Source organism: Ostrinia furnacalis, unplaced genomic scaffold (assembly GCF_004193835.3).
Source record: "Ostrinia furnacalis isolate ACB-3 unplaced genomic scaffold, ASM419383v2 OfSCF3056, whole genome shotgun sequence".
In the NCBI taxonomy this organism is placed as follows: domain Eukaryota; kingdom Metazoa; phylum Arthropoda; class Insecta; order Lepidoptera; family Crambidae; genus Ostrinia; species Ostrinia furnacalis.
In genome coordinates this window covers 927,202-953,051 of record NW_021133295.1, presented here as the reverse complement: position 1 = coordinate 953,051, position 25,850 = coordinate 927,202, and the positions used below count along the sequence as shown (strand labels likewise).

Below are 25,850 nucleotides of genomic sequence, written 5' to 3'. Positions count from 1 at the left end.
TATCGATAGCTTCTTTTACTGGTGTCGCTCGCCCCGTCCTTAACCACGTAGTTATCAGGCGCTAAATTAGATCGTAATATGTGATGTATTGGGCTGAAAATCGTATGGTGTCCATGGTGCCTCCATGTTCACTGTACCTTTATGACCGTTCAGGAGGCGTTCGACCATTGTGCTCCGAAGTGTCGGTCTGCTGGCAAGGGATCCCGTTAACGCAGGAACTTGGCTATAATATATGCATATTATATCCTCGCCAAATGCATAAATTATAACATGCCAGAGTCAACTTAACGATGAAGACAATAAAACGTCGGAATTTTTTTCTCTAGTGACATATTTTGAAATAAAAGGTGCGTATATCATTCTTGTATAATAGCAATTACTACGAGTACTAGGATTAATGGTAAAAATGACAAAAAGTCAGTCTAACTCACTAAACTTGTTCGTAATCAATTAGTGAAAGCCTTCCTGAAAATTTGGAAATCATTGTAAACCCTCTAATATACCTACCGCTTCCTGTCTCAATAATTTATGTTTTGTGTGTTTCATGAAAATAGTAATGATTTTATCCAAACAATAGTAGTATCAATTTATGTATTTTAAATGCCTCATATTTCTTACTTAAGAATTGAACTAATTACAGCTGGACTTTTTATGCTCTCTCGTCCAGAATGCTTTCAATGGCATCCGCAGGATGTCGACTATGAACCGCAGCGATTTATCTCTAACAAAAACATCCGAGTGAGCAATAAACTTAATATTTATAGAGACGATCAATCTACGAACCTATTTAGCCGTTTCGCTAATCCTGACGTCTGGGGCAGACGACCATAAAGTTATGTAAGTGTGCATTGTCTGCGGCCTGTATTTACAAGGTCGGTAATAATGCGAATGCAGTAGGCTTGGATATGTATTAGTCGACCTAAACCGGTTTATTATGCCTATTATTATGTATTATGTAACGTAAGGCACCTATTATTAAACAGATAATAAGAATCCTTGAAATACGTAGCCTGTATTTAAATCATAATTTTTTTATTCATGTAGGTACTTATTTCGACTGTTGACCAAAATCTCAAATCGATTAAATCCAACTAACCATTTAATTTAATTACTCGTATGGTGAAATAAATGATTAGTTGTCTAGCACTCTACGTTCCTAGCATTGTAATAGATAACATAGTATTCTAACTTTGTCGCTATTTGCCTTGAAAACGAGCCTTACCTATAAATAATTATAACACATCGTATGCTTATCATATACCACCTATGGTCTGGTAATAAACATGTGTGTTTAAGAATGCGCCAGACAGATTACGGAATGGATGATGTCATCATCCATATAGGGATCCCTGTTTCAAAGCTACCTATAGACAAATTTATTACAAGGGTGCGTGTCCAAACACCAGTAGGGCTACTACAAACAATGTTATTCAAGGATTCATTTGTTTCCATCCCTCTCACGCAAAGCGAAATGTCAGCATGAGCGATAGTGGCAGAGAGACCCGAAAATATAAAACGTTCTTAGGAAGTAACCCTGCTGGACCCTTAACTTTGGGCAAAAAGGGGTATTCGACGAGTTAGAAAATCTGGGCAAATAAATCTTCAGCATTATAATCTCCTAAGTACGTACAAAAACAGATTTTGCGGTAAGTTGAGAAAATATTTGCGTAAAATCGCCCGCATATTTGAAACAGATGTTATTGGGCAAACTTTCAAGGGATTTATTTGATCCCTTCAAAGGATTTAAATTGCTTTAACTTGAATTATTTCAGATTCAAATGAATTCTGGTTTTGTAACTAGTTATCAACTAAGTTAGTAGTTAACTAAGTAAATATCTACAATTCCCGCAGTTTTTCCAGCCACACCAAAAGTAAAAAAATACTTGAGTCTGATTACAAATCATATCTATTTAAATGAATTACTCGTACAAGTAGGTACAAGTACAACTAAATTATAACTTTAAATTCACTAATAATAATTGGTGAAGTTCAATTATTGACGTCCTGTGGCTGAAATGATGATGATGATGATGATGATGATGATGATAAGTATAAGTATAACCTCAATGAGTTAAAAGTACATCAATGATTAAATACCTAATGTTGCTTTCGCCCATACATCACTAATTAGTTGGTTTCACTTTTAGCCACATTTAGTCCTTGTGTTAGGCAACCAACTAATTAGGGCAAGCGTGATCGTTAAACGAAGTGTCGTCGCAGTCATCCACTAATGGATTTCTTAACACCGCACTGACAGTGCTAAGGCGATTACGTAGAGGGTGCAAGAATTAGAGACTAAAGATGTGCGTAACTTTCATGTGGCCTTTTAGGGTGATTGCCCAGTGGCTCTTTGTCGGTGGGTTTAGCATTTTTGTATCATACTATGTAAATTAGTTACGTGGAGATTGCTCTATATCTATTGAGATATGATGCACGCTTTATCGATAGTAACGATTGCATAAAGATGCACTTTTGGAGAGTTATGACTCTTTAGCAGTTAGAAATTGGACTAATCAATAAATTATAGATTTACACACCGACAATTCAGTGTGAACTTTATTATTATTTTTATTTATTTATTTGGTTTACCAATAATTATACCTATTCAATGGGTGTTAACACAGATCACAGATGGTAGTTAACTAAAATTGCGCGCTACATTGTTTCTCAACTCTGATACGATTTTGTACCAGAAGCGGTGATTGCTTGTTGAATTTTTACTGAAGTAATCCGAGGATGGAGAGTGGAATGGATTTCACTTATAAAATTCATGAAATGATTGGCTTCAGAATCCTTAGAGTAGGTGGTTTATTAAATTAAACCAATTACCTTCAGCGATTGAAAATTAATACTTATTACTTTCGATATTCTTAGGAAATATTGATAACGGTTACTAGGCGATATCCATTATGTAAGACAAACATCACCCCGGTGTCTTATAAATTGGCACTGGATAGAAAGTTCAAAGACCTAGCGCAGAAACCTAAGCCCACTGGGCATGCGCGGACGGGCAAGTAATAAAAATGCGTAGTAACAAACTTCTTTCATAAACCCGTGTATTGTCTGCTACGGTGTTCACCATGAAATGCACCGTGCAATTAGGGTTGTCACAAGGGTGGCTCGGATGCGCTCGGTGGGTGAGGCTGGGCCGGGTCAGTGGGTCGCTCGCGCAGTCTCCCAAAGCTCTCCGGGAGAGACGCGCCTCTATCGACCGCGGGACGCCGATTCGCAGGGCTGCCAAAAATAGTTTACCAATTATAAAATGTCTTGAGATTTAATATAACTAGTATTCATTAATCTTAAACACGGCCCAAAACTAATTACAAAGGATTTTGGATGATATTGTAATAGATATCAAAAAGTAATTCATACCTCCTAATCGAAACAAAACATGCAACATAATCCGAGTCGCCCCAAACCGGAATGCATTCCGAATTCGTTCCCTCTCCGTAACTCAAAATTACGACCCTCTCGCCATTAAGAGTGCAATTTAAACGGAATAGGGTGCGGAGGGTGCCGCCCCTGATATAGCGCGCAGCATCCCGTATTGCGCAACTCGGCCGGCACTCAACCCGGAGGCACGGTCTCGCTGTGCACTTCCGGAGGTTTTCCCTCGAAAGAGCTTACCTTGGCCTAACCGTGAACTATGGGCCTGTGAGATAGTGCAGTGATGGGGAAGGACAAGCATCAGGCGTCAGCCGCCGAGGCTGAGGTGAAGGTGGCGACGGTGGACTTGGAGGCGGTGGACAATATGGCGACGCTCCCGGTAGGGCAGCACCGTCAGCAGGGCAGCGACATCGCTATAGCCGAGAAGCACAACACCGCGAACAAAGAGATGGAGCTGAAGTGCGTTCAGCCGAAACCGTCGAAAAAGTACGTTTGCTGATAATTGAATTGGCTCTAGATAATGAAGTCGTAATTCATAAATCAATTATGTTTTTTTTAATTCATAGATAATAATAATAAATAATAAAATTTAATAAAAGTATCTTGGTGAAACTTGAAAGCTAAAATTAGATATCGTTACAAAATAATAAAATTTATGTTATAAATAAATTAATTTAGTTTTTTAGTTATTAAGTGCGATTTTAATAATAATGGTGCGCAATATCGTAACTGCGTAGTTAGACCATTTTTGAATGAACTTTACTTAAAAAACTAAATAAAACTGAATCTCGTGCAGCTAGATGCAAGCTACTAATTAGCATACGTAATGTCGGATGACCCAATTTTGTATGCGACGCATGATGACTGCGAGCCAAATGAATAAGTAGTTAGTTAAATTATTATTTAGGTAGAATAGGAAATAATGGCATTTAGGTTCTGCTTCTTGTACCTACCCAAACCTTTAATTTAATAGTAAACACTTCCGTAAAAGTGCACCACAATACCTCTCCCGGCAACATATAAACACTCCTAATAATCGTATCGAATGCATTGACATGAATTGTACCTATTTCTTTATACAATGTATACCGATCAAAAGAGTTCAATGATAAAAGTAGCCACAACGAAGACCGCAATACAAATAACAATGTTTCTATTACAGAACGTCGCTGTTCATCATATCGAGTTTCATCTACGCGAAGCTTTTAGTAGTGGTATGCATTGCTTACGTCATCAGCGACGTCATCACACACAACCTGCCCCTGTACTACTACGAAGGCTTCTTCACCTACCTGTATGGCATGAGCATATTGTTTTTGTTGTACGTCTTCTGCTTCCTGCTTCAAGGTCAGTATACCCTTGATTGAGTAAGTAAGATCCTATAGATCCTGGCAAAGATATCCTCAATTACTTAAATTGCAATAGAGAAGTTTAGAATCCGAACTAGCTATTTCAATAACTTGTAAAAAAATACATTTTGTTATCCTAGAAAGTGCATGCTGCAGCGGTAGTCCACCAAAACCCAAGCCACCGCCGAAAGAGAAGAAACCCAAGAAGGAAAAGGAAAAGAAAACCAAAGACAAAGAAGGGAAAGAAGCTAAAGATGCAAAGGAAGGAAAGGATGGCAAGAAAGACGCGAAAAAAGATGGCAAGAAAAAAGATAAGGAAAAGGAAAAAGACGCTGGCAAAGAAAAACCTACCAAAGAATCGAAGAAGCAGAGCCAGTTCCAGGTGAGTGGAGGAGTATTTCGTACAACACACATCATACACAGCACATCCAACACAATGTATTTAACATTTAATGTTACACTCTTTTTGCGCTTTCACGTGTCGTCCTGTGTTAGATAACCTCACGTTAGTGTTTATTAATTTTGATTTCAACGTTTTAATTCAAAATTATGTTTTTGCTCACATTCGTTATTTTTGTTGGCCTCCCACGAAATTATTATCATAAAGCTTTGTCAGAATGTAACAAGCTGCATGACCCCTTTTGTTTACGCTGCCAACTTTTTTGTTTTTTCCATATCATTTGGGCAGGAGGTGTATCCCCGTAAGATGCGTGATAAAGTTCGTCAACAGCAATTGCAAATACAAATGGCGCAATTATATGCGACCGAACAGGTGAGGTATACATTGACGCATCTCGCTTGTTCATTTTGTGTATCATAACTTCAGAGAGCTTTGGATGTGCTGTTGTAGTACTTTTTTGCGATAGTGCTTGTGTTTTTTCTGCTACCGTATCATCTCGCTTCCTCACACTGGGCTTGTGTGTAAGTAATCAATCAGTAATCATCACTTTAATAAAGAGTCACGTTAAAAGCTTCGATAGTGTGTAGCGTCTGCGTCTGAAGAAACGTTGACGGTATTAACAAAATACATCTTTGCCACCTCATTATGTAGATAGACTAATAAGAGCTAGTAAGTTCTGAGTATACACTTCTCCGCAAATCGTTACTTCAAAAAATATTCCGAAAAATCCACACTACTCGTATGTTTTGCTTTCTTCCAGAGAGGTAGGTAAATTCACATTTTTTCCTGGCAAATAATTAACTTTTTATTTTTTGAATAGCAACAAGACATCGTGGAGTTGGAGGCTGGACCAGTTGCTAGACCAATCCGAAGACGGAAGACTTCGCAAAATGACCACAGCCATGGAAGTTTCTTCCTTAGAATTGGAGCTATCGGTAAGTAAATTTTTCAACTACAACAGTAGAGTCATTGCCGTTTTACTTAGAGGAGCTCATTTATACAGTATTTATTTTGATTTTCAGCTTTCGGCCTGGGTACTATGATTTATAACGGTTTGGAGTTCGGAACATTCTTCGAGCTACCACAGGTGTCTCCCTGCTATCTTATTTTGAAAGGCATCAATCCTGTCTTGCAGATGGTCTTTACTTTCATGCAAATGTATTTCATTTTCATGAATTCTCGAGTAAGTTTCGAAATTATGTACTTACTTATTTATGTATTATATGTATTTTGTACAACGTTATCCATTCATCTAAACAATTATTTTACAGCTGAACATCCACCGTTTCAAAGTGATTGCTCGGTTCGGTCTGATGCACGTCGTTGCTACTAACATCTGTGTTTGGATTAGAACATTGGTTCTTGAATCCCTGAAGGAGATCACAGACTACCACGTGAAAAATCCTCTGGGTGTCCCAGGCGAAGGTGTTCTCGGGAGTAAGTATTCATGTCATGAGATTTTTTTATACACTTGCACCAGTTTATTAAAGAGTCTGCCTAGCTACACAAATTTAATCAGCATGTGAAGCACTAAGTGTACTAACATTAGAATATTTACGTCTTCAGAAGTCATCCGCAAGCATACTCTCAGGCACTCTGGTAAAGTTTACGGTATCACTACAGCAGCGACTACGGCTGCTTCCACAGTAATGAATACCGTGAAATCTGCTGGTGAGCAAATCCTGAACGTTGTAACATCCACAACTGCTGAGCCTACCACTACGTCAACAATGTCCACCACAAGTTAGTAATGTTACCACATTAACTCATACTAATCTCTTAACACATTTCCCTGTGGCAAGTTAACTTGTGCATGCGTGTGTCATTAAAATGAGTTTGAACTAATTTTTCAGCGACTACTCCTTCACCGTACTTTAATATGGGTGGTGGGTTCGGTACTAAATCGAAAATAATCGACACTATAAAAAGTACTATCGGTTACAACAATGGGATGGGATTCCCTCGCGAATCCAAAGATGCGTGGCCAAACGATAATCCTTTCACTACTACCTCCACTGTAGCCACACCATTAACAACTGAGGGTGATAAAGTGTCTCAAAATCCGACAGCCATGCTGGAGGTTTTCCAGTGGCTTTCTTCTACTTTCAAACCGATTGTAAGCACCATGTCAACACCCTCTACTGGATCCTACGTAACTGATAATGATGAATGGGCCAATAGTGTCGAAACGTATCGCGTAGATGAACCACCACACGTGCCAGGTTTGTCGGAGTGTCGTTTTGAGTCCACATGTCCATACTACGCATTGCACTTTTATTTTGCGGTTTGTCTGACGTCTTTTATGTTCGTTCATGTCATTTGTTTGTTAGGATCGTGCACATACCTTTTATGTTTTAATTTTAATTTTTTGTGTTTAACTTTCTCGCATGACTCACATTTTAGTTTTTATTAATTTTGTGACGTTAATGAATAGCACTAAGAACATTTATTAGATTCGTTGATAATAATTAATATTTTGTCTTTTCAGCTAACAACTCGACCGAGATTTTTGAATCTTTTGATAATCTGAACCCAGCTGCATTGATTGCCAACATTGATAATACCACCGTATGCGGGAGAGACCCAATTATGGGCACTATAGTATCTGACTCGGCTCCTTATCTCTACCCCTTCATCATCGAGTATTCTCTCATCGGAGCCGCCGTGATCTACGTCATGTGGAAGCATATTGGTCGCTATCCCAGGTAATTATTAACTTTTCTTCAAAATTTTTAAACCAAGTAGATTAACATCCTTTTGTAACTCACCTGACATGCAACCATCCGCTAATCTCGATTTAGTATTCATATTAGTAACAAGGCAGACCTTAGTTGATTTAACCCAATAGTGCACGATTAGAGTTGATGAGAGCGTCATGTAACTGACGTAAGTACGCGTTTGGTTGCAGTGTGGCCAACGATGAAGATCTGGAAAGACGTCTGGAGGCTGTTCTCTCCCGCAGGGCGGCAGCACTAGCGGCGGCTCAGCGCGGCAATCGGGTGGACTGCGCTGGCGCATCCAAAGGCCTCTTCTGTGGACTCTTGCTTCTGGTCGCCTCGTTGATCTGCTTGATCCTCTTCTTCGTCCTTATCAGACACCAAGATTTGAAACGCCTCTCGATTTACTTGGCAGATGTATCGCACTGTGCTCTGATGATTCTATCAATATTGGCGATTCTGATTGGATTTATACGGTAAGACAAAAATTGATTGGTTGCCTTTTAAAGTTGCCTAACTAAATTATTTTCATTTGTGACTTAGTTGTTTGTTAATCAATAACGTTAGATGGCACTAGACCACTAACTTTATCACATTTTATTGTCGTTTTAGATTATTTTAGTTTCCTTTTTGTTTTTTTCTGTTAGTGATCTTTATTTGTTTTTGTTTTCCTCATCCTTTGTCCCTAACACCTATTATCCTCTGTTGGCTCCACGCATTAATTTATGCACATAACCTGTGCTGCACAACCCACCACTGTTTCATATTTTTACGTTTCATTTATTTTATTTACATTTCGAACATTGCGTTTCCCCATCCTTTCACCGTTTTGGTTACATCTAATGATCGACCAGTGGTCGTGTATTGAAATGGAGCTCTAGTCCCCCCTCCTGTACCGAGCCTCTTCGCAGGGTGCAATCTCTGAAGTTCCGTTCGGAGGAGCAGTCGGATCTGAATGACATTCTGCTACGCGTGTCGGCCTTCGGACTCTTCGTGTATGCTGTCTTTAGCGTGATCGCTGGTGGAATGGGCGCCTTCACTCATGAACCGAACCTGCTCGTTATGATCACTGGATGTCTGAGCGTGCTTCAGGTAATTACTTTATATTTTCACAACATCATTTTATATTTTTATAATTTTAATAAATTTAGAAATAAGCTTAAGTCTTTGTTATTGAAGTAATGTTATTATTGTATTGAGGATTATTTAAATGATAAAAAGTAAAGATCTCATTTTGTTAAGCTGTGTTGTATAATTTGTGATTTTATATCGGTTGATGTTTTTTAATTTTTCATGTTTTTTGTAATATTTCCAATACGATAATGTTATTGTTTATGGAATAAATGACTATGACTATAAAAACAAAGTTGAGTTTGTAAATGAATCTTTAAAATGTTTTATAAACACGCCTGTTTTTCTCAGAAGATTTTGTGTGGCGATAACTTGACGACCTTGTTGTCTTGTTCACTCTTCTGAGAAATTAAAGATCTAATCGCCTTTATTATACTTACTCGTATTTAGCCGCGCTCATTGTTTTGCTGTTTCGATAATTAATTATTTAATATTATTCTTCGCTTGGTTAATTATTCACTCGACTGATAAACATTCCAGGTGGTCCTTCAACTGCTGTTCATCGCTGACGTATCCCGGCGTCGTGTCCACCTCCCGGAGCAAGAGCGCAGCAAGCCCGCTCGCCAGGCCGTTACCTTCCTCCTCATCTGCAATGTTACCATGTGGCTCATCTACACCTTCGAGGCACAAAAAGTTCTCGCTAACCCTGTAAGTATTCGAAAATATCTCTTCTTAAATCCCAAGTGCCTACACATTATTTTCTATATCTCTTATTAATGTCATTCTTGCTCCTCTTTCAGGTGCAACTGGACTTCTACGGCTTCGTCGCCTGGTCTCTCGTTCAGCGCTTCACTCTGCCACTTTGCATTTTCCATCGCTTCCACTCAGCTGTGACCCTAGCTGAAATATGGAAGACCAGCTACAAAGCGCGTCTGGAGTGAGCGCATACAGGATGTTTTGGATAACAATCCAACCGTCAACTCTGACTTCGTCCTACGTTGACCATTGAGGATATGCTACCGATTTCGTCCTAATCCGGGGCAGCAATATTGTAGTTAGAAAGGTAAAATTTGTTGCTAGTTCCAAAAACATCTTGCTGTTTCATAAAGTGTTTAGAATAGGATCGTGTGACGAATTTAGAGCGATAACTGTCTATTTAGGATGAGTAAGCTATCCCGGTCAAATATAGCTGTAACGTATTGTTCCCGGATAGACCCTGCAAATCATTATGTTGGTTATGATTTTCTCAAGTTGATTCACTATCTTTTCCTATCACATTCCATAATACTTTACTTACTTTTTACAGTTTCGTATAATCTAGGTTTCTTGGAAGACTGACTGTGGAGACTAACGTGACCAAACAAACATATTTTTCAACTCATTTTCTTTATAGATACGTAAACATCATTGCTCATGTTTCGGATTTCTATACTTTGTGAATATTTTGATTGAGAGAATTTTATGGCAATTTGACCTAACGAAAAAAGATAATAGAAGTAATCCCCAGTTGTGAAGAGTTCCCTCCTTTGTTAGGAATAATTTGTGTGCCATGGTTTTAGAGTTAAGGCTTAATTCGACAATATTTTACATTTCTTTTATCAATTCGAATTTTAAGTAAAAATTGTTCGCTCCTTGTTAAAGATGAGTGTAAATCGTGAAAAATATTTATTAACGAAGGGATATTTAAAATTGACAGAGGTTGGAAGGACTTGCATAATTTGTTTTATGGATTGATAAAATTATAATTATTATCTCATGCATGATAATGAAGGTACGACCTTTTGCGACCTTTTTAAATCGTAACATATTTTAGAGATAAAAATAAAGTTAAATAATATTTAAAGTTTCAGAAGATTTATTAGCCAACATTTTGAGATAAGCTGTAGAATTATATTGGAATATTAATATTATGCTAATCGTAAGATCGTAGATAAAGTGTCGAAAATACCTACATCTAATTACATAAATGTACTTAACGTTAGAAGGATACAAACAAGAGTAGCGATGCTTGGGCAGCGATGCAGAAATTGCTTGATGTGAAGGATTATTAATATTTGAGTTTAAGACATTTCATTGCAAGGGGCCATAAAAATCGAAGTTTTGTATCAACCGTTGCACATTTTTATAGCTCTTTTAGCTATTTGTGAATGCAAAATAGATAGATTGCGCATTAATTACTTAAATGTGCACAATTTAGTGACTAAAATTTACGTAATTTTCTATGCCAGCTGACGTTGCTCTTCTCAAGCTTTGCTTGATTTTGTCACTTAATAACACAGTGAATGTTGAATTTTCAATTACGTTTTTGCCTTGGAAAGTTTTTGAATGTATTTTCCTAACATCTTTTGTGCAATCTATTTTTATAAGAGAACTTATTCTACTTAGAATGGATGTCACTTAGCAATACAACCGGGATATGTGGCGTGATATTATCATTTTGATGTTGAAGATTTTTTGTATAAAATAGTGAGTACTCAATTATTTATAGCATATTTATTAATTTGTAAATTAACTTTTAAGATACATTCTTAACTTATTGCTCTAGGGTTTGAGAGTATGCTTATAATGTGAGATTTTGAGTGAATGATAGGTAGTTAGTTTTTGACTGGTTTATAATTTTAACGTTAAATAAAATAGTGATTTACGAATACCGAACAGTAAGTTCTATTTGCAAGTAAATTGCTAGCTGCTAACATCTAATCTGATAAGTAAAAAACAACCAGCGTGTTTGACATTATTTATCACTGCCCGTATTTTTAACTACAGTAATTATTATAACTAGTAAGTCCTTTGATAAAACTATACTATTTCTAACTTGTTCAATTTTGTAGGTGATATTTACTGTGTACCTTAAATGTTTGGAACAAAATGTACCGATGTTTGTAACATTAGGTTAAAAATTATCATCATTATTGTGGATACTCAATCAGTGTTAAAATAATAGAGATACCAAAAATTAAAAATTTGGAAATTCTACTTTAAAGTATATGATTAATATATGTAAATGTCTATTTGAATAAATCGAATAAAACATCTATGTGATTGGTTGTTTCATTTTTTAAGTTCCTAGTCCCCTTTAGGGCTTCCTCTAACCTAACTTCATACAAGCGGTTCTAACATAATTCGTGCATCCGTTTGTTCGACCAACTGAGACATTCTTTCATGAATTATTTAAATAATTTAGTTCGAAGTTAGTAATATTCATACCCCTTACTAATAAAAATTACAAACGTGTTAAAACCACGGTTAAAACAGTAAGGTACTTGATACAAATAAGGCCTACCTAACTTTAAATGCTTATATTTCAATAAATATTAACGCCAGTCAACAAAAACAAGGTTAATTAACTTCTTCCATCCTTTAATTTTAGCAATATTACAAAAAATAACACAATTTTTAACTAAATCTATTCAAAATAAGCAAATTACGAAACCACTGATTTTGGCTTTATTAAATCACCTACACGGAATAAGGCCTATATGATTCAAATGCCTGTAGACCTTAAAATTGAGGTTGTATTAAACAAAATGCGGTCTTATAACATTAAACACGTCGATTTGTTTGCGTTATCAAAATTTTACATACCAAGTAAACAGAAATATACTGTATATCTCTAGATAAACTTAAATTCCACTTATTAAGAATAATACATAAATTATAGATAAAATTAAATATTCATAGTAACAAAGTAATGATTCCTTACTTAAATTATCAAAAAAAATATCAAAAACAAACAATATTATTTTTTTGTATAGGGCTTATTAAAACACCGTGTTCGAATAAGGCCTACACATAAAACCTTTTAAATAAATCAGTTTAGGAACATCATTTAGTCTTGATTTTTTGTAAACAAAATGAGATCTCAATTTTTGTTAGAACCAGGGCATAAAAAGGCTTCTGAATCATCTTTACGAACTCCTACACAATCTTTATGATACCACCAAAAGCAGTCCTTTATGGTAGCATATCTGCTACATTGTCTTCGAGACAGGCATGATAATATCAGCTTTAATCCTTTAGAATTATACATACGGCTTTTTTTTCTTATTTTTTATTGGTTTTGTATTTTGTTTCTTTTTTTTACAGGTTTAGTAATTTTTTTTTACTCTGTTTTCTTTTTATTTTCTGTGCTGTTAGTAACATTCTTATTAAATAAATATTTAGTTACTCTTTGACTCATTTAGTTTAATGAATTTGTCCGTAATCAGGTGTTGACATAAGTATCCAATATGGCCTACCATGCTGAAATAAGGCCTAGGCCTTATTAGATATTTCGCTCTTGTTGTCTTTAAAAATTTACAAATAATGCATCTATAGCCAGTAGTACAAATTAAGGTAATTATTAGCTAGTAAGAAATATTTAGAAACGATTACTAAGAAAAGCTTAATCTAAAACAGCGTTATTTTACCGAAAATTTAAGATGAAATCGCCAGATTTTTATAAGAGAGCACGAAATCACCCACCACCTTAGAAGAACGCGTGCCAATTGGTGCTGGGATCGTGGATCGGGACGCTCTTGCACTCTACCGGGTTGTAGGGCATATGAGTACGTGTCCTTGAAGTATTATCCCGGTTGGATTTGTTTATCTGTGTTTTCTGATGTATAGGCCTTATTAGAACGTAGGCCTTATTTGTATCAAGTACCTTATTTTAAAGTGACGTCTGGTATGGAAATATCCTTACACGCGTGTAAGTTTTGACAATCACGAACACGTCTTCATGGTTATTAATCCACAATTACTACATACACTCAACATCAAATAAACCGCACCTTCCGCGACCCGAACTTTAAAGATTTTCTTCTGACACAATCATGGTGCCCCAACAATATTGGTGTTACTTGAAAGCCCAATAAATTATATCCTTTAAGAAAAACACATTTAATTTCTTAATACATGATTACAATATACCATAAATGTGACTTGAAAGAATACATCACTTTGGGCTCATCTATGGGATCAAGTAGACCAATTTTTATGGTTATAAAACCAAATAATGATCTCACGTGTCCTCTTTAACAGATGGATAGCGTTTAATTCCAACTTAACAGTTTTATAGCCATAAAAGTTGGCTCAAGCGTAACTACCTATTTTTTTATTAAGTGACTCTGGATCCTTCTCAAGACACATTTTTGGGGTAAAAACCTTTCCTTATATGAAATGAAGTTTAGAACTAGGCTTTTAAATGGTAGCAATATTGGTGGGAAGTCGGGATGCATACGTTTGAAAGTGCTTGTCGCGGGAGGTGCGATTTATTTGATGTCGAGTGTATTTATAATCGTATATACCTAATACTAGAAAATAATAAAACAAAACTGCTTCACTTTCCCGCCATGAAATCAAAGTTTTTTGAAAAAGCGCGCTCTTTTATGATAAATGTTTTTCTAAAGCACAGGCATAATTACGTTATACAGCCAACTCTGTAACTGCAAGGATTATGATTGATATTTTGTTGAATTATAGCGCTGAAGTGGTGCAAAATTACTTTTCCATGTTTTCCTTATTATTCAAAAGCTTGTGCTTGAGAATGGTTCTAGTATTTCAATCAGAATCAGAATTTTTATTTTCGTAATTTTGGTAACTAAACGCATACCTATATTTTTTTTAGTGGCAGCCGTCAATGTCAATGTCAATTTGTTGTCTTGTCATTAATTAGTGTCAAATTTATTTACGCGAATTTCTTGGTTTTCCTCTTGAGATCTTCACAAATCCCATCGAAAAACAAGTAAATCAGTTTCAAATTAGAAGATTTATTAATCGGCCTATATGTATTGGATTAAAGTGTGTGGGAATAGTGAGTTTTCAAAATGTTAGTTGCGTGCGGGCTGATGTTATTGTTGAGTTCAGTGCGGTGTGGGAACATCGAGAGCAATGGTTTGATTTTGGGCAAAGGGTTTGATGGGAGCGTGTCTTATTCGTACTGGCCATCAATGCTGCACGCGACGAATATGATGAGGATACGTAAAAGGGAGTTGCAGACAGAAGGAGGAAGCGTAAAGGTTGAAGCGCCGCCACCTGCTGAAAGCGCTGCCCAGCCCGCTGCTTCTGATTCAGTGCCTGCGGCTCCTCAATCCGTAGCTTCTGATCAAGCGCCTAATTCACAACCAGAGCATGCAGCGCCTTCACCACAGATACCAGACACAAAGCCTAAAAAAGATGACCAACCTCCTGCTAAGCCTGACGAAGTGAAAAACAATGACACACCTAAAGTAGACAATCCCAACGGTGAGTGATAAGTGACAAATAAGTAATTTATTGATAATAGTGATAATGTCAAGTTAAAAATACAACAATCAGAATCAGGGTTCGAGGATATATATCAAGGGATATATATCAAGATATATATCGGATATATATCCGATATATATCAAGCCGGTTTTGATGATATATATCAACTTTTAAAATTTGTTACTGTATTTGTACTTTTTGACATAAGATTTTTTTTTTTTTTTGTAAATTTTGCCGGATTTAAAAGAAATTTTATGTTTTTGCTTTATTTGTCTGATTTTAAGTTTTAAAAACATTAAAAACATGTTTATGTCACACATATGCAATAGTATTCATGAATAATACAATAAAATAATACTATGGCTTTCATACAAAATTGATATATATCAAAGTTGATATATATCGGATATATATCATAAATATCCGATATTTTGATATTTATAATAAATATCGGATATTTTCGAACCCTGATCAGAATGCTAGTCAATAAGGAAAATATTGCTTTGAGTTTGCATGCAATTAAATCAGACTACTCATACTTACTGACTGGTAACATTTAATGTTAGTTTTCATTTAATAAACTATTTGAAATGCCAGAGAAGAAATCTTAAATGAAATAGTTTTTCACTTATATTTGTTAATATTTTATTTACTATTTACTTAGTAGATTACCTTTACTGACTGAAACATGCAGCAACTGTATTAAATGAGTTCTAATCTTTTGTATTACACATTTTCAGATCATACCCTTGTAAATAGTTCTTCCACAGCTGAAACAAGTATAGAAACAGCAAAAAATAAATCTTCCTCAAATGAAGATAAGGTAGAATTAGGCCCCGGTTTTGTGAAGCGAGGAGTCATCGTTTTTGGGGGCTTCGCACTCCTAGCTGTAGCATATTTCATATTTTATAGGTAAGCTTATGAATTTTGACATTGTGTGTATTTATGCAAACATTGTAATTAAGATGTGAATTTGATCTAATATTTTAAAAAAAATTGTTCCTTTTTAATCAATTACATAGAATGTCCACTGCACGACTTTCCAGATTGGCTGGTCGGGAGTGACTTGCAACCCGTTTCTATTGAACTGTTCAAAAATGGTATATTTAAATGTTTTCAGGAGAAAAAGCAGTAAAAACGAATCGAACAACTCGCACAACGCTATTGATGCCAACCAATTCCGCTATGGTGTACTCCAATCAGAAGATCGGAGAGACAACCTAGAACTATCTCGAATACCTTTAACTATGGAATCTGACGAAGACGACGATGACTATTTAGAAATATTTGACTTAGAACAGAAGAAAAAGTCTATGTCCTATGTTAATTTGCAAGTAAACGATGAAGAGGTCGTGAATGGACCTAAAGATAATGCAGATGGTAACGATAGAGATAACCTCTTATTAGACATAGAAGATTCTAATTACGATCCACTGATTAACTGGTCAGGTAATGGTAACAAGTCAATATTATAATTTATTTGAATCTACCCAGAAGTAACGATTCCGGTTGTTTAATTCTAACATTAAAATTAACAAAGCTGGGCTTTGGCATTTTATAGTTTTTTATGTGTAGCTGCTTTTTTTTTTTATTACAAAATTGATAAAGATGAATTAATTTAAAAAGCTCATACCTATATCGTTTTTCATTTGCAAGTACATTTCATTAATATTTTATATTTCATCATATTATTTTCTAGCTTAACTTGACTGACAAATTATAGATTTGCTTTGATTTATTTTCTTATGTTTTTTCCTATACATATTTACTATTTTTTTAGCTGACTAAACAAAGTTGATTACTTATTCCAATTCCATTTTCCAAAATAACATTTATTTTAAATATAATTTAATTATATTTTAAGGTCTTTTCTGTAGGCATTACCATAGATTAAATGGAGCTTGTGATAAAGGAAAGAGGCTTAGTTTTAAGAAGTTATTATGCCAGATAATACTAAACAGTCTTACTAAATATTAAAATTCGGCTACGCCGCTGTCTGAAATAACTACAATATTTTCCAAATTAAAAGCATTTTTAAATAAATATTAGGTGATTATTCTGATAATTTGATATTATTTACTTTCAACATGCATTTATTTAGTATTCTGAAGACTTAAAATTATGTTGTTAGATGCATTGATGTTAGTTGAGAAACTTGCATCACTACATTATAATGCAATAATTAATTTAGAATGTAGCGACTCACTGCTCAACTGTCTTGTTCGGGAATTAACGAGAACTCAATTAGAGCGCGAAAAGTATTTATTACGGTATTTGGAATAACATGACAGTAACAATGTAGCGGCACAGTGAAAAAATAATGCCTTGTTTTGTTCTTGGGAAGCTTGTAACTAAATGTTTGCAGAAGTAACACAAAATCTACTGAAGTGCAGTTCGCATCAAAAGTATTTATTCTATTATTTGTACTTACTATCGACTTTTTTAATAGTATACTCAACTGAAAATCAAGTGTAACAGTTGCATTGCAAAAGTTGCTGGTACTTTTTATGCTGACTCTACCTTTGTAGACTAGGCAGAAAAAACAGCACTTCCAATAAAGTAATTGAGAATGTTACTAGGTATGCAAAATCACTTGAAACCTATGTTACAGTTAAGCTTTTACATTTACAAATACATTAGTTTTTATTTCATTCAAAAATACCCAGTAGTTATGATTTTATAGGCATTCAATGTTCGCTTAAATATTGAGTCCCGCCGACGGTCACGTGACCCCGTGTGACGTACATTCACAGCGTCCGCTCCCTAGAAAACGGATATAAACATACTTAAATATTTTTTTTTTGTAAATACAAACTTATTATACATATTAACACCCAGACCCATCACAGAAATTAAAATTGAACCAAACCCAAACTTGATGCGATTGTGTCGTTTTATTGCGAATTACCTTCCAGCTCCATCATTAGACCCCGATTACTATACAGGGTGTCCCAAAAACAATGGATAACCCTGTAACTATCGATAGGCCTCGCCATGGTCTCCCTAACGTCCAATTTTGACCCCAGTAAAAATATCACCGTTTTCAAGATTTTTAAGTTTTTGTGCATTTTTAGAAAATTGCCACCTGCGATTACTTTTTCTCATGCCATTTCTACAAATGAGGATACTTTTCAATCTAGTTTTTTTCCTTATCACAAGGGATAGTTGGGCTATCAAAAGAAAAGATTAAAATTTAACAAACTAGTTTAAAAGTACGAAAATTTTAAGAAATTGCAGAGAAGAAGGAAAAATTAATTCATTGTCTTGCACTTTTGATCAGCCATCGTGTAAAAAAATGTAGGAAGACCATCGTGCCCATTACCTTAAAAACTTCATTGGTTAATTGAGATTCTGAAAAGGTATCACAAGCTTATGTATTCTGTATTATTTTTATCTTATGGCTACTTGAATAGCAACTAGTATGAAAACTGCAAAAATGAGTTTTTCTCGTAATAGTTAAACTAGGACTGCATAGTGGCATTAAATACAAATGGATAATTTTTAGCGTAGGAATTTTAATAAAGCAACATTTTATCATCATCATCATCATCATAGCTCCATCATCAGATCAGCTCCATGTCATCATAATATTGCATGGTCATCCAAATCACATGTGTTTGCGAAATTTCAGCTTAATCGGTTGCCTGGAAGTGGGTCTTAATTCAGTTTGCAAGATTCCACCCATACAAATATGAGCCAGTCGATGTAATATGACGTCACGCGCATAAAATGGCGGGCCGGCCGCCGCCCGCACTTTTAAAATTCAATATCTTGGAAACTAATTAACGTATCGAAATAATTCTTTCACGTGTATTTTTTATTTTTAACAGAGAATACAGAAAGCTAAAAAACATAATTAGTGAACATTCTTCATTATGTATTGTATAATTAATAAGTTTGTTGCAATATTCATGAATTTTATTGGTAATTTCAGTACTACAGGGTGTTAGGTAAATGGGTATATGAGCCGACACTAGCCCATGTTAACATGGTCATATAAATGGTATGGTGAAGTCAGAAATCTGATATCATCATTTTATTTTTTTTTATTTTCATACAAAAATAAATGTTATAAAATCCGATTTGTATGAAAATTAAAATAATTTAAATGAAGATATCAATTTTCTGACTTCACCATACCATTTATATGACCATGTTAACATGGGCTAGTGTCGGCTCATATACCCATTTACCTAACACCCTGTATAATGTCATAACTTGAAATCAGTATACATTACAATTTAATCCGAAAGAACAACTTAGTGTAGAAAAAGAGCATTTTCTACTTAATAAGGCTGTTTGAACTTGTTTTTTTTAAATAATTTATGAAGACTAACAATACTTAAGTATGTTTTCAGTACCTAACATATATCAATCGTTTTGTGTACTTATTATAATTTTCTGTAATTATTTTTGTTATGCCTACCTACTTACAATATTCAAAGTCGCTTTACTTAAAAATAATGATGTACTTTCTTCAAATACCTATTTAGTATTTTTTTAGTTTTGTACAAAATTACTAAAATTGTTATAGTAAAGCGTGTGCCATTTTTCCTTTTTGCTTTTATTTGCACCTGGGACTTAAAAGGGTTCAATTCCTTTACGTTTAAAGGCAAAAATAGCTTATTAACAAAGTAGTCACTATTGGCTAAGTTTTCTCTCTTATATTAAAATATTCGCATCTAAGTAATTGCATTGGCATTTTGTTTATTTATATTTTTATTTCGCATTATTACCTAATATTGGTGGCGCAACAATAATTGAGGCATGTCATACTCACACTGATGTAATATTTGTATAGAACACACAAAACGCAAGAATACGCAAGATGTCAGCACCAAAAGCATATTATACAAAATTTTGCTTGTGTGATGGCCTCAACTTTCTTTGCGCGACAAATAACCGATATAGAGTAAAAATAGTAGGTTATTACTATAAAATATAGCCTAAGATTATCCCTCATTGACGGAAAATCTGTTTAACTCTTTGCTTTAAGGGGATTAAACTTGTGGCATATTTTGATGAATGGTTCAAAAGAAATAAAAATATTTTTTCTAGTTCATATTTTATTTTGATGATGTTTCATTATCTTGGGTATTGTCAGTAGATTTTTGGAACTAACCAGTCAAAACAAAAGTTTATTGGTAGATCGTTAGTTCCAAAAATATCCGCTAGCAGCGCCACTCCAAAGTGCATTTATATATTTTTGAATTTTGTCTGTACATTATTGTATTCAATGACATATCAATATGTAGTACGAAATTTAAATCAGGCATATAAGTAGAAATTCTATAAAAATTAAAATGTCGCGATGTGTTTGTTTGTTGTAGCAGTACCAATAGAAACTGTCAATTTTGTTAAAGATTAATATTTACATAACACAACTTTGAAATCAAAGATAAGTTTGCTCTAATCACTAGATACATACATAGACAGATACCTATCAAGGTTAATGGCTTTATTTGATAGAAAAAAAAAACATTTTCTATTGGCACGGACATACTTCAATCCACATTCAAATCCACATCATATTGTTCTGATCTGATATGAATTTCCCCTAAGCCTCTGCTAAACAGCGAGCATGAGCATGGTGAAATATAAAATGTCAAATGTATGAATAACACGCTATGATCATGCCCACTGTCCTGCCAGAAGCGTTAGTAAATAAGTTAGTTAAAAACTTTAGTCATAGTAACTAGTATTTCTAATCATTCTGCCTAATAATTTTCATAATATTAACACGTTCACTTGCCTCGTATTCCAACGTAGAATTATAGGAAAATTTTCAGAAATTTTGTTCTGTAGACTGGCTAATTTGTTACTGTTGAACGAAAATTTTGTTAAATTATGTATTACATAATGTTTTATTTTACCTATTATGAGCTCAGCGACACTACATAATATGTGCAAACATGCAGCTCTAATCTAAAGCAATAAAAATAATGTTGATACTGCAAGATAAGCCTAAAAATGTGACCTAAGAACACATAAAACTTATTTGCCCAATGGATTTGGTTGTAGCCTGTATTAGAGCTGTGTGTATGCAATCGTGTAAATAAGACCGTGTTATTGCACTTGATAAGATAATTAATTTTGCAAAACTGAGGTGTTCCCCGCAGACTAAAGACTTTTAGTCGGTAGTTGGGCCAGCTTCCAATTTGTATGAAGAATCAGCAGATACCAAATCGGTGTATTGTGCGCACTTCCTTACATGTTCATATTGATAAACAGCATGACCCATCAATCGGCCGACTGAGTCTGCAGGGTGTCTAACACTGAAAACAAAGATACGTAACGCACACATACGTAAGTGATGCGTGTACGCCGAGTTTTGAGGTAGTTTTACTTCCATTGTAATTACATAGATTGTATGTGCAGTTGACAGCACTTCAAGGCATACATTTTTGTTGCAATAGCAACTGTTAAAATACGTAAAATGTCACAGTGTGACTTGATGTGCCGTCAAACGTACCGTTAAAGCCAAGGACTTAGCTGTAAGTTCGTTTTAAATATGACCATTAAAAGATTTCTGCACATAGCAATAAATATGATTCTAGGCCTCGTGTATCTACAGGTTAATTTCATTTGTAAATGCCTGTTCGTAGACGAAGCTAGATCATCTAAAGATAAGAACACTTTGGTTTCATTATCACAACATAAGCTTTGGACTGTGATAATAGGAGATGTGTAGGTAAATTGTTATATAAATAATATTTTTTGGAAGGTTCATATTGTTTGCGAATTGTGAAGTATAGTATTCGCTCTCTGTCACTTACTATACTGTCTGTTACTTATTAAAATAGCTAGTAGAAAGTTTGTCGATTTGCAAGCAGTTAAAATGTTAACTGTAGTATCTAAACTACCAATTTATGTAAAGGGATCCAAAAACGACACAATACACGTTAACATTTTTCTCATTCTGTATGTAAATTGCAAATTTTGTACTAGATGCCTAGCGTTAAGGTTGTTTCAAATTGAATAAAGATATAATTTATAAAAATATGCTTTGACTCAATTTTTATACCACATAGATCAAACATTACACCAACTAACTTGGTGGTAGCATAATTAATTTTAGATGCTCATAACATTGTAATATTATGCCTTATGCAATCAAAAAATCGTAAATTTTGTCTGAATTTTATGACATACTAGTTTTAGCCCGCGGCTTCACCCGCGTGAAATTTAGTGTCATAGATCGGCATAAATAATAGACTATATTATGTTAATCTGGGTTACAAACAATAATACTGTAAAGTTTCAACAAAATCCGTTCAGTAGTTTTTGCGTGAAAGAGTAACAAACATCCAGACATCCAAACTTTCGCATTTATAATTATTAGGATCATAAGGTTAGGTAAAATTCGACTTTTTATGTTTGCAAAATTACTAACGGGCACGAAAGATTGCCCTAAAGAACCTACCTAGGAGCGGTTTTGCACTTAAGTATACGTCTAATCCTAAAAAAAAATCCGGCGTAGGTAGTTGTAAAACTATTTATTTGTATTTTGTATTATCTAGAACCCATCTCTCTATTCAGCTTTCTAGATCAGGGTGCTTACCATGAGTTTACGTTAGGTGTGCTCGCTAGCGACTGCGTTAAAAAAATGACATTATAATTTAATGTATGACATATTGTGCAGCGCCCCTAGCGGCTACTTTCAAGAAATAAAATCTTCATAGATTTTACTGACGTACTCGCTAGCGAGCACACCTAACGTAACTCATGGTATTATAAGCACACAGGTCGATGAAGTAGTGTGAATCTTATGTGTAATGTGAATGAGTTTGAGCGTGCACATTTTCTACTCAATCCTATTTTAACACTTCTTAAGTAAAAGGTGAGCACGCTGAAGCTAATATCTATGTTCTATGTTTTATCTTTGAGTTCTCACATGCGCTAGTTTTATTTCAGTCTCGTACGTAATCTGCTCGGCACGTAGTAGTTCCACGTGTCCAATATTGAGACAAACGATCCCGAACATTGGGTGGACCGGGTCGGTTAGAAAGGCTGATATTAACAATGGTATACCTACAGTCTTGTTTCAGCAAAGGTTTGTTTATGCTTCGTTTTAAACTGGTAGTTCTTTGAAACGGGCCAGGTCATAGTCGTACCAATTTTTTTGTTAATTTTTTAACTGTATTTACAGATTTTTAGAAATGATACTAGTAGATTCAGCAAGAAAATCAACTACTTATTAAAACAAAATTCTTGTTTTCGATATTTATGTTGAAGTGTTATTTTTATACAAATGTAGGAATGGGAAGTTTTTCATGATTATCGGTCAACTATTTTTATCTTAGGACCTCCTTTTACTGAAAGATTTTCTCTCCTTTTTCTGAAAGGTTTATCTACCCTACTGTAAATAGATATACCCACTTACTTACCAACTGCTAAATGTAAAAAAAGTAATCTAAACTTGCCCTACGTAAAATTGCAAAAGGACATAATATTCATATTGAAACGTCCTTTCCTAAAGAGTAAAAAAAGAACCTGACAAAGTCACAAATAAATAACCACATGATGAAAACGAGGACGTTTGCAATTTACACCACGCTGTTGCATTATGGGTACAGCGGGTTTCGCGTATTCCCCTTTTCAGGGATCCCTATTTTAAACCGCGGTGTGTAGAGTCGCGGGTAGCAACAAGCATAGCGATTATGAAAACGCCCCGCGGTAGTCTGGCAGTGTCGCAGTTTTTATGCAAACAATAAAACCCTAATAAATACTTGCAATAGGTATTAGATTTTCAATGATTGATGAATTAACTAAATTACTTAGTAGGAATGTTTTCTGTAAATTAGGTAAAACGTGCAATTTTATACAGATCTTCGTATCTGGCCCCGGTTGTTCCGTACCGCTTACAAAAATTGGCACTTGTCAAGTATAGGATAACGAATGTTGTTATTTTGGATCTAAATTAAATTCTGCCTATCAAGATTATCATTAGTACTTAGGTATTATTCTAGGTTGTAGATGTGTTTCTCGACACTTCATTAACCGAGCTTTCCAATATTTTTTAGTCTTTAATTTTTATCCTAGTTTCATAACGTTGACTTTTCTATTTTTTAAAGTTTTTTTAAATGTCAAACCGCCATATTCATGTAAAACCACGTCCCGACCACCAGCGGGTGCTCGAATCATCTAGCGTTCCAGAATGACTTGCACATCGGGGGATGCGTCAGACGCGTGTAACTGAAAGGAAGTAATCATAAATAATGGAAGAAGTTTGGAGATAGGTACGGTATTAACGTAATGTAAGAGGTGTAATTTTTGCTGTAACATCGTTTTGTATTAAGGGTGTAGGTATTATGAGGGGTTATTGACATTACAGGTCGTAATACTTAAACGTGCTAAATAAGGTTCGCCTTTAGGTAGGTTAGGAAGTGTAGGGACTTGACTCTACTTACATACTTATTCCATTCGCGGAATGAGTTTACAATTCATTAAGCACCTACTTACTTACTTACCTACTCATTTGTCTTAAGTTTTAACTTATTTTATTTATGTACTAGGAATTACCTACTTGCCTAGACCGACAATGTTTGTTATTCCAATATAATACAAGTTCTTATTTTTTCCGGGTTTAGGTAAATAAGTTAGGTTTTAAATGTAAATTCGCAACTACTTACTTAGTTAACTTTCATGATCCGACATTAGCATTTTAAGTTACAGCCGGTAAGTACCTAGCACCTACGTACTGAGGTGCCCATTACAATATCCCTCTATTATTGTTAGTTTTATAACCAACCTAAATCCAAGGATAATGTGGCCTTTGTGTGAGATTTCCATGAAGGGCTCACAAGCTGGTGAATGACTTGGATGTATCTTGTTTGTCCGACTTGGCCTGTAATAAGCTTTTCTCTGAAAACGACCGAATTTCTCAACCAAATAATACAAGCCTAAGTTTGCTCTTCATAAAATAGTTCTTAATTTTCCTAGTATAATAGGCTATTTCCACTTAGTCATCTAGGTATTTATTAGAAGTTCCTTTCAGTGAGTTTGTGAAATTTTACTGAAAAATGCTCCAACATTTTAAAATGTTCCTTAGATTTATAAGCTGCAAAATTATTCAGCGTGCACATTACAGCCCATCGTTTAGAGACTAAACAAAAATAAAAAGGCGTCTTAATGAAAGAGGAAGAAGAATTTTAATTTGCACGTTCGCTTTGTACTTAGGTGTCTCGTATTTACGGCTAATTAAAAATATTATTCCGGCCCATTCCACACGGACATGGCTCTTCAGTCAGCTTCGTTGCACTGACGTTACGGTCTCGGTTCAATTTTGGAGAGAATCGCGTTTGAGAACCAATGTTAACATGATAATAATATCGGACTATTTTTTTCCTTGTAAAATCATACTTACGTATTCTAACATAATATACCACAAATTGATTTAATTTTAACTTCATTCCAAAATAATAATCCTTTGCCTCCTGTCACATAAAAAAAATAGGTATAAAGATTTTGCGAAAATAAATGCCACAGTGTTGAGCTTAGGGCCTTGCCACACTGGCGGAACGTAAGCGGCGAGGTAAGTTTTACCTGAAAAGTAATTACAATATTGTAATTTAAGTAGGTAATTTAGTTTTAAAATTATCTGACGATGAAAAATTGGCTATAATTATGTTAAGGATGGACTGCATCATCTTACAACTATAACAAACGTCAAAAGCCTAGGGTTACGGTTAAAGTTGG

The 25,850-nt window shown here is 34.9% G+C and overlaps 2 protein-coding genes across 13 annotated transcripts in view; both read left to right on the top strand.

The window, feature by feature from the left end:
- Positions 1 to 11,870, top strand: part of LOC114357142 (proton channel OtopLc) — a 35,503-nt gene extending 23,633 nt beyond the window's left edge. For 2 of the 12 annotated variants that reach the window (XM_028310627.1, XM_028310628.1), the window contains exons 4-16: positions 4,550 to 4,734; positions 4,877 to 5,118; positions 5,425 to 5,508; positions 5,957 to 6,071; positions 6,159 to 6,319; positions 6,408 to 6,573; positions 6,703 to 6,879; positions 6,990 to 7,358; positions 7,625 to 7,841; positions 8,045 to 8,329; positions 8,708 to 8,945; positions 9,465 to 9,632; positions 9,725 to 11,870. In XM_028310627.1, the coding sequence (XP_028166428.1) occupies positions 4,550 to 4,734; positions 4,877 to 5,118; positions 5,425 to 5,508; positions 5,957 to 6,071; positions 6,159 to 6,319; positions 6,408 to 6,573; positions 6,703 to 6,879; positions 6,990 to 7,358; positions 7,625 to 7,841; positions 8,045 to 8,329; positions 8,708 to 8,945; positions 9,465 to 9,632; positions 9,725 to 9,865 (2,548 nt within the window). In that variant the 3' untranslated portion in view covers positions 9,866 to 11,870. Of the gene's footprint in view, positions 1 to 3,572; positions 3,874 to 4,549; positions 4,735 to 4,876; positions 5,119 to 5,424; positions 5,509 to 5,956; positions 6,072 to 6,158; positions 6,320 to 6,407; positions 6,574 to 6,702; positions 6,880 to 6,989; positions 7,359 to 7,624; positions 7,842 to 8,044; positions 8,330 to 8,707; positions 8,946 to 9,464; positions 9,633 to 9,724 lie in introns of those variants that run through there. The other 10 variants (XM_028310632.1, XM_028310633.1, XM_028310629.1 and 7 more) reach the window with 10 other exon arrangements.
- Positions 11,871 to 14,563: 2,693 nt separating this feature from the next.
- LOC114357144 (uncharacterized) lies at positions 14,564 to 22,030 on the top strand. The gene is made up of 5 exons (XM_028310639.1): positions 14,564 to 15,149; positions 15,893 to 16,064; positions 16,273 to 17,714; positions 19,025 to 19,089; positions 19,357 to 22,030. The coding sequence occupies exons 1-3, from the start codon at positions 14,732 to 14,734 to the stop codon at positions 16,625 to 16,627; spliced, it is 945 nt and encodes a 314-aa protein (XP_028166440.1). The 5' UTR covers positions 14,564 to 14,731; the 3' UTR covers positions 16,628 to 17,714; positions 19,025 to 19,089; positions 19,357 to 22,030.
- Positions 22,031 to 25,850: the final 3,820 nt, after the last annotated feature.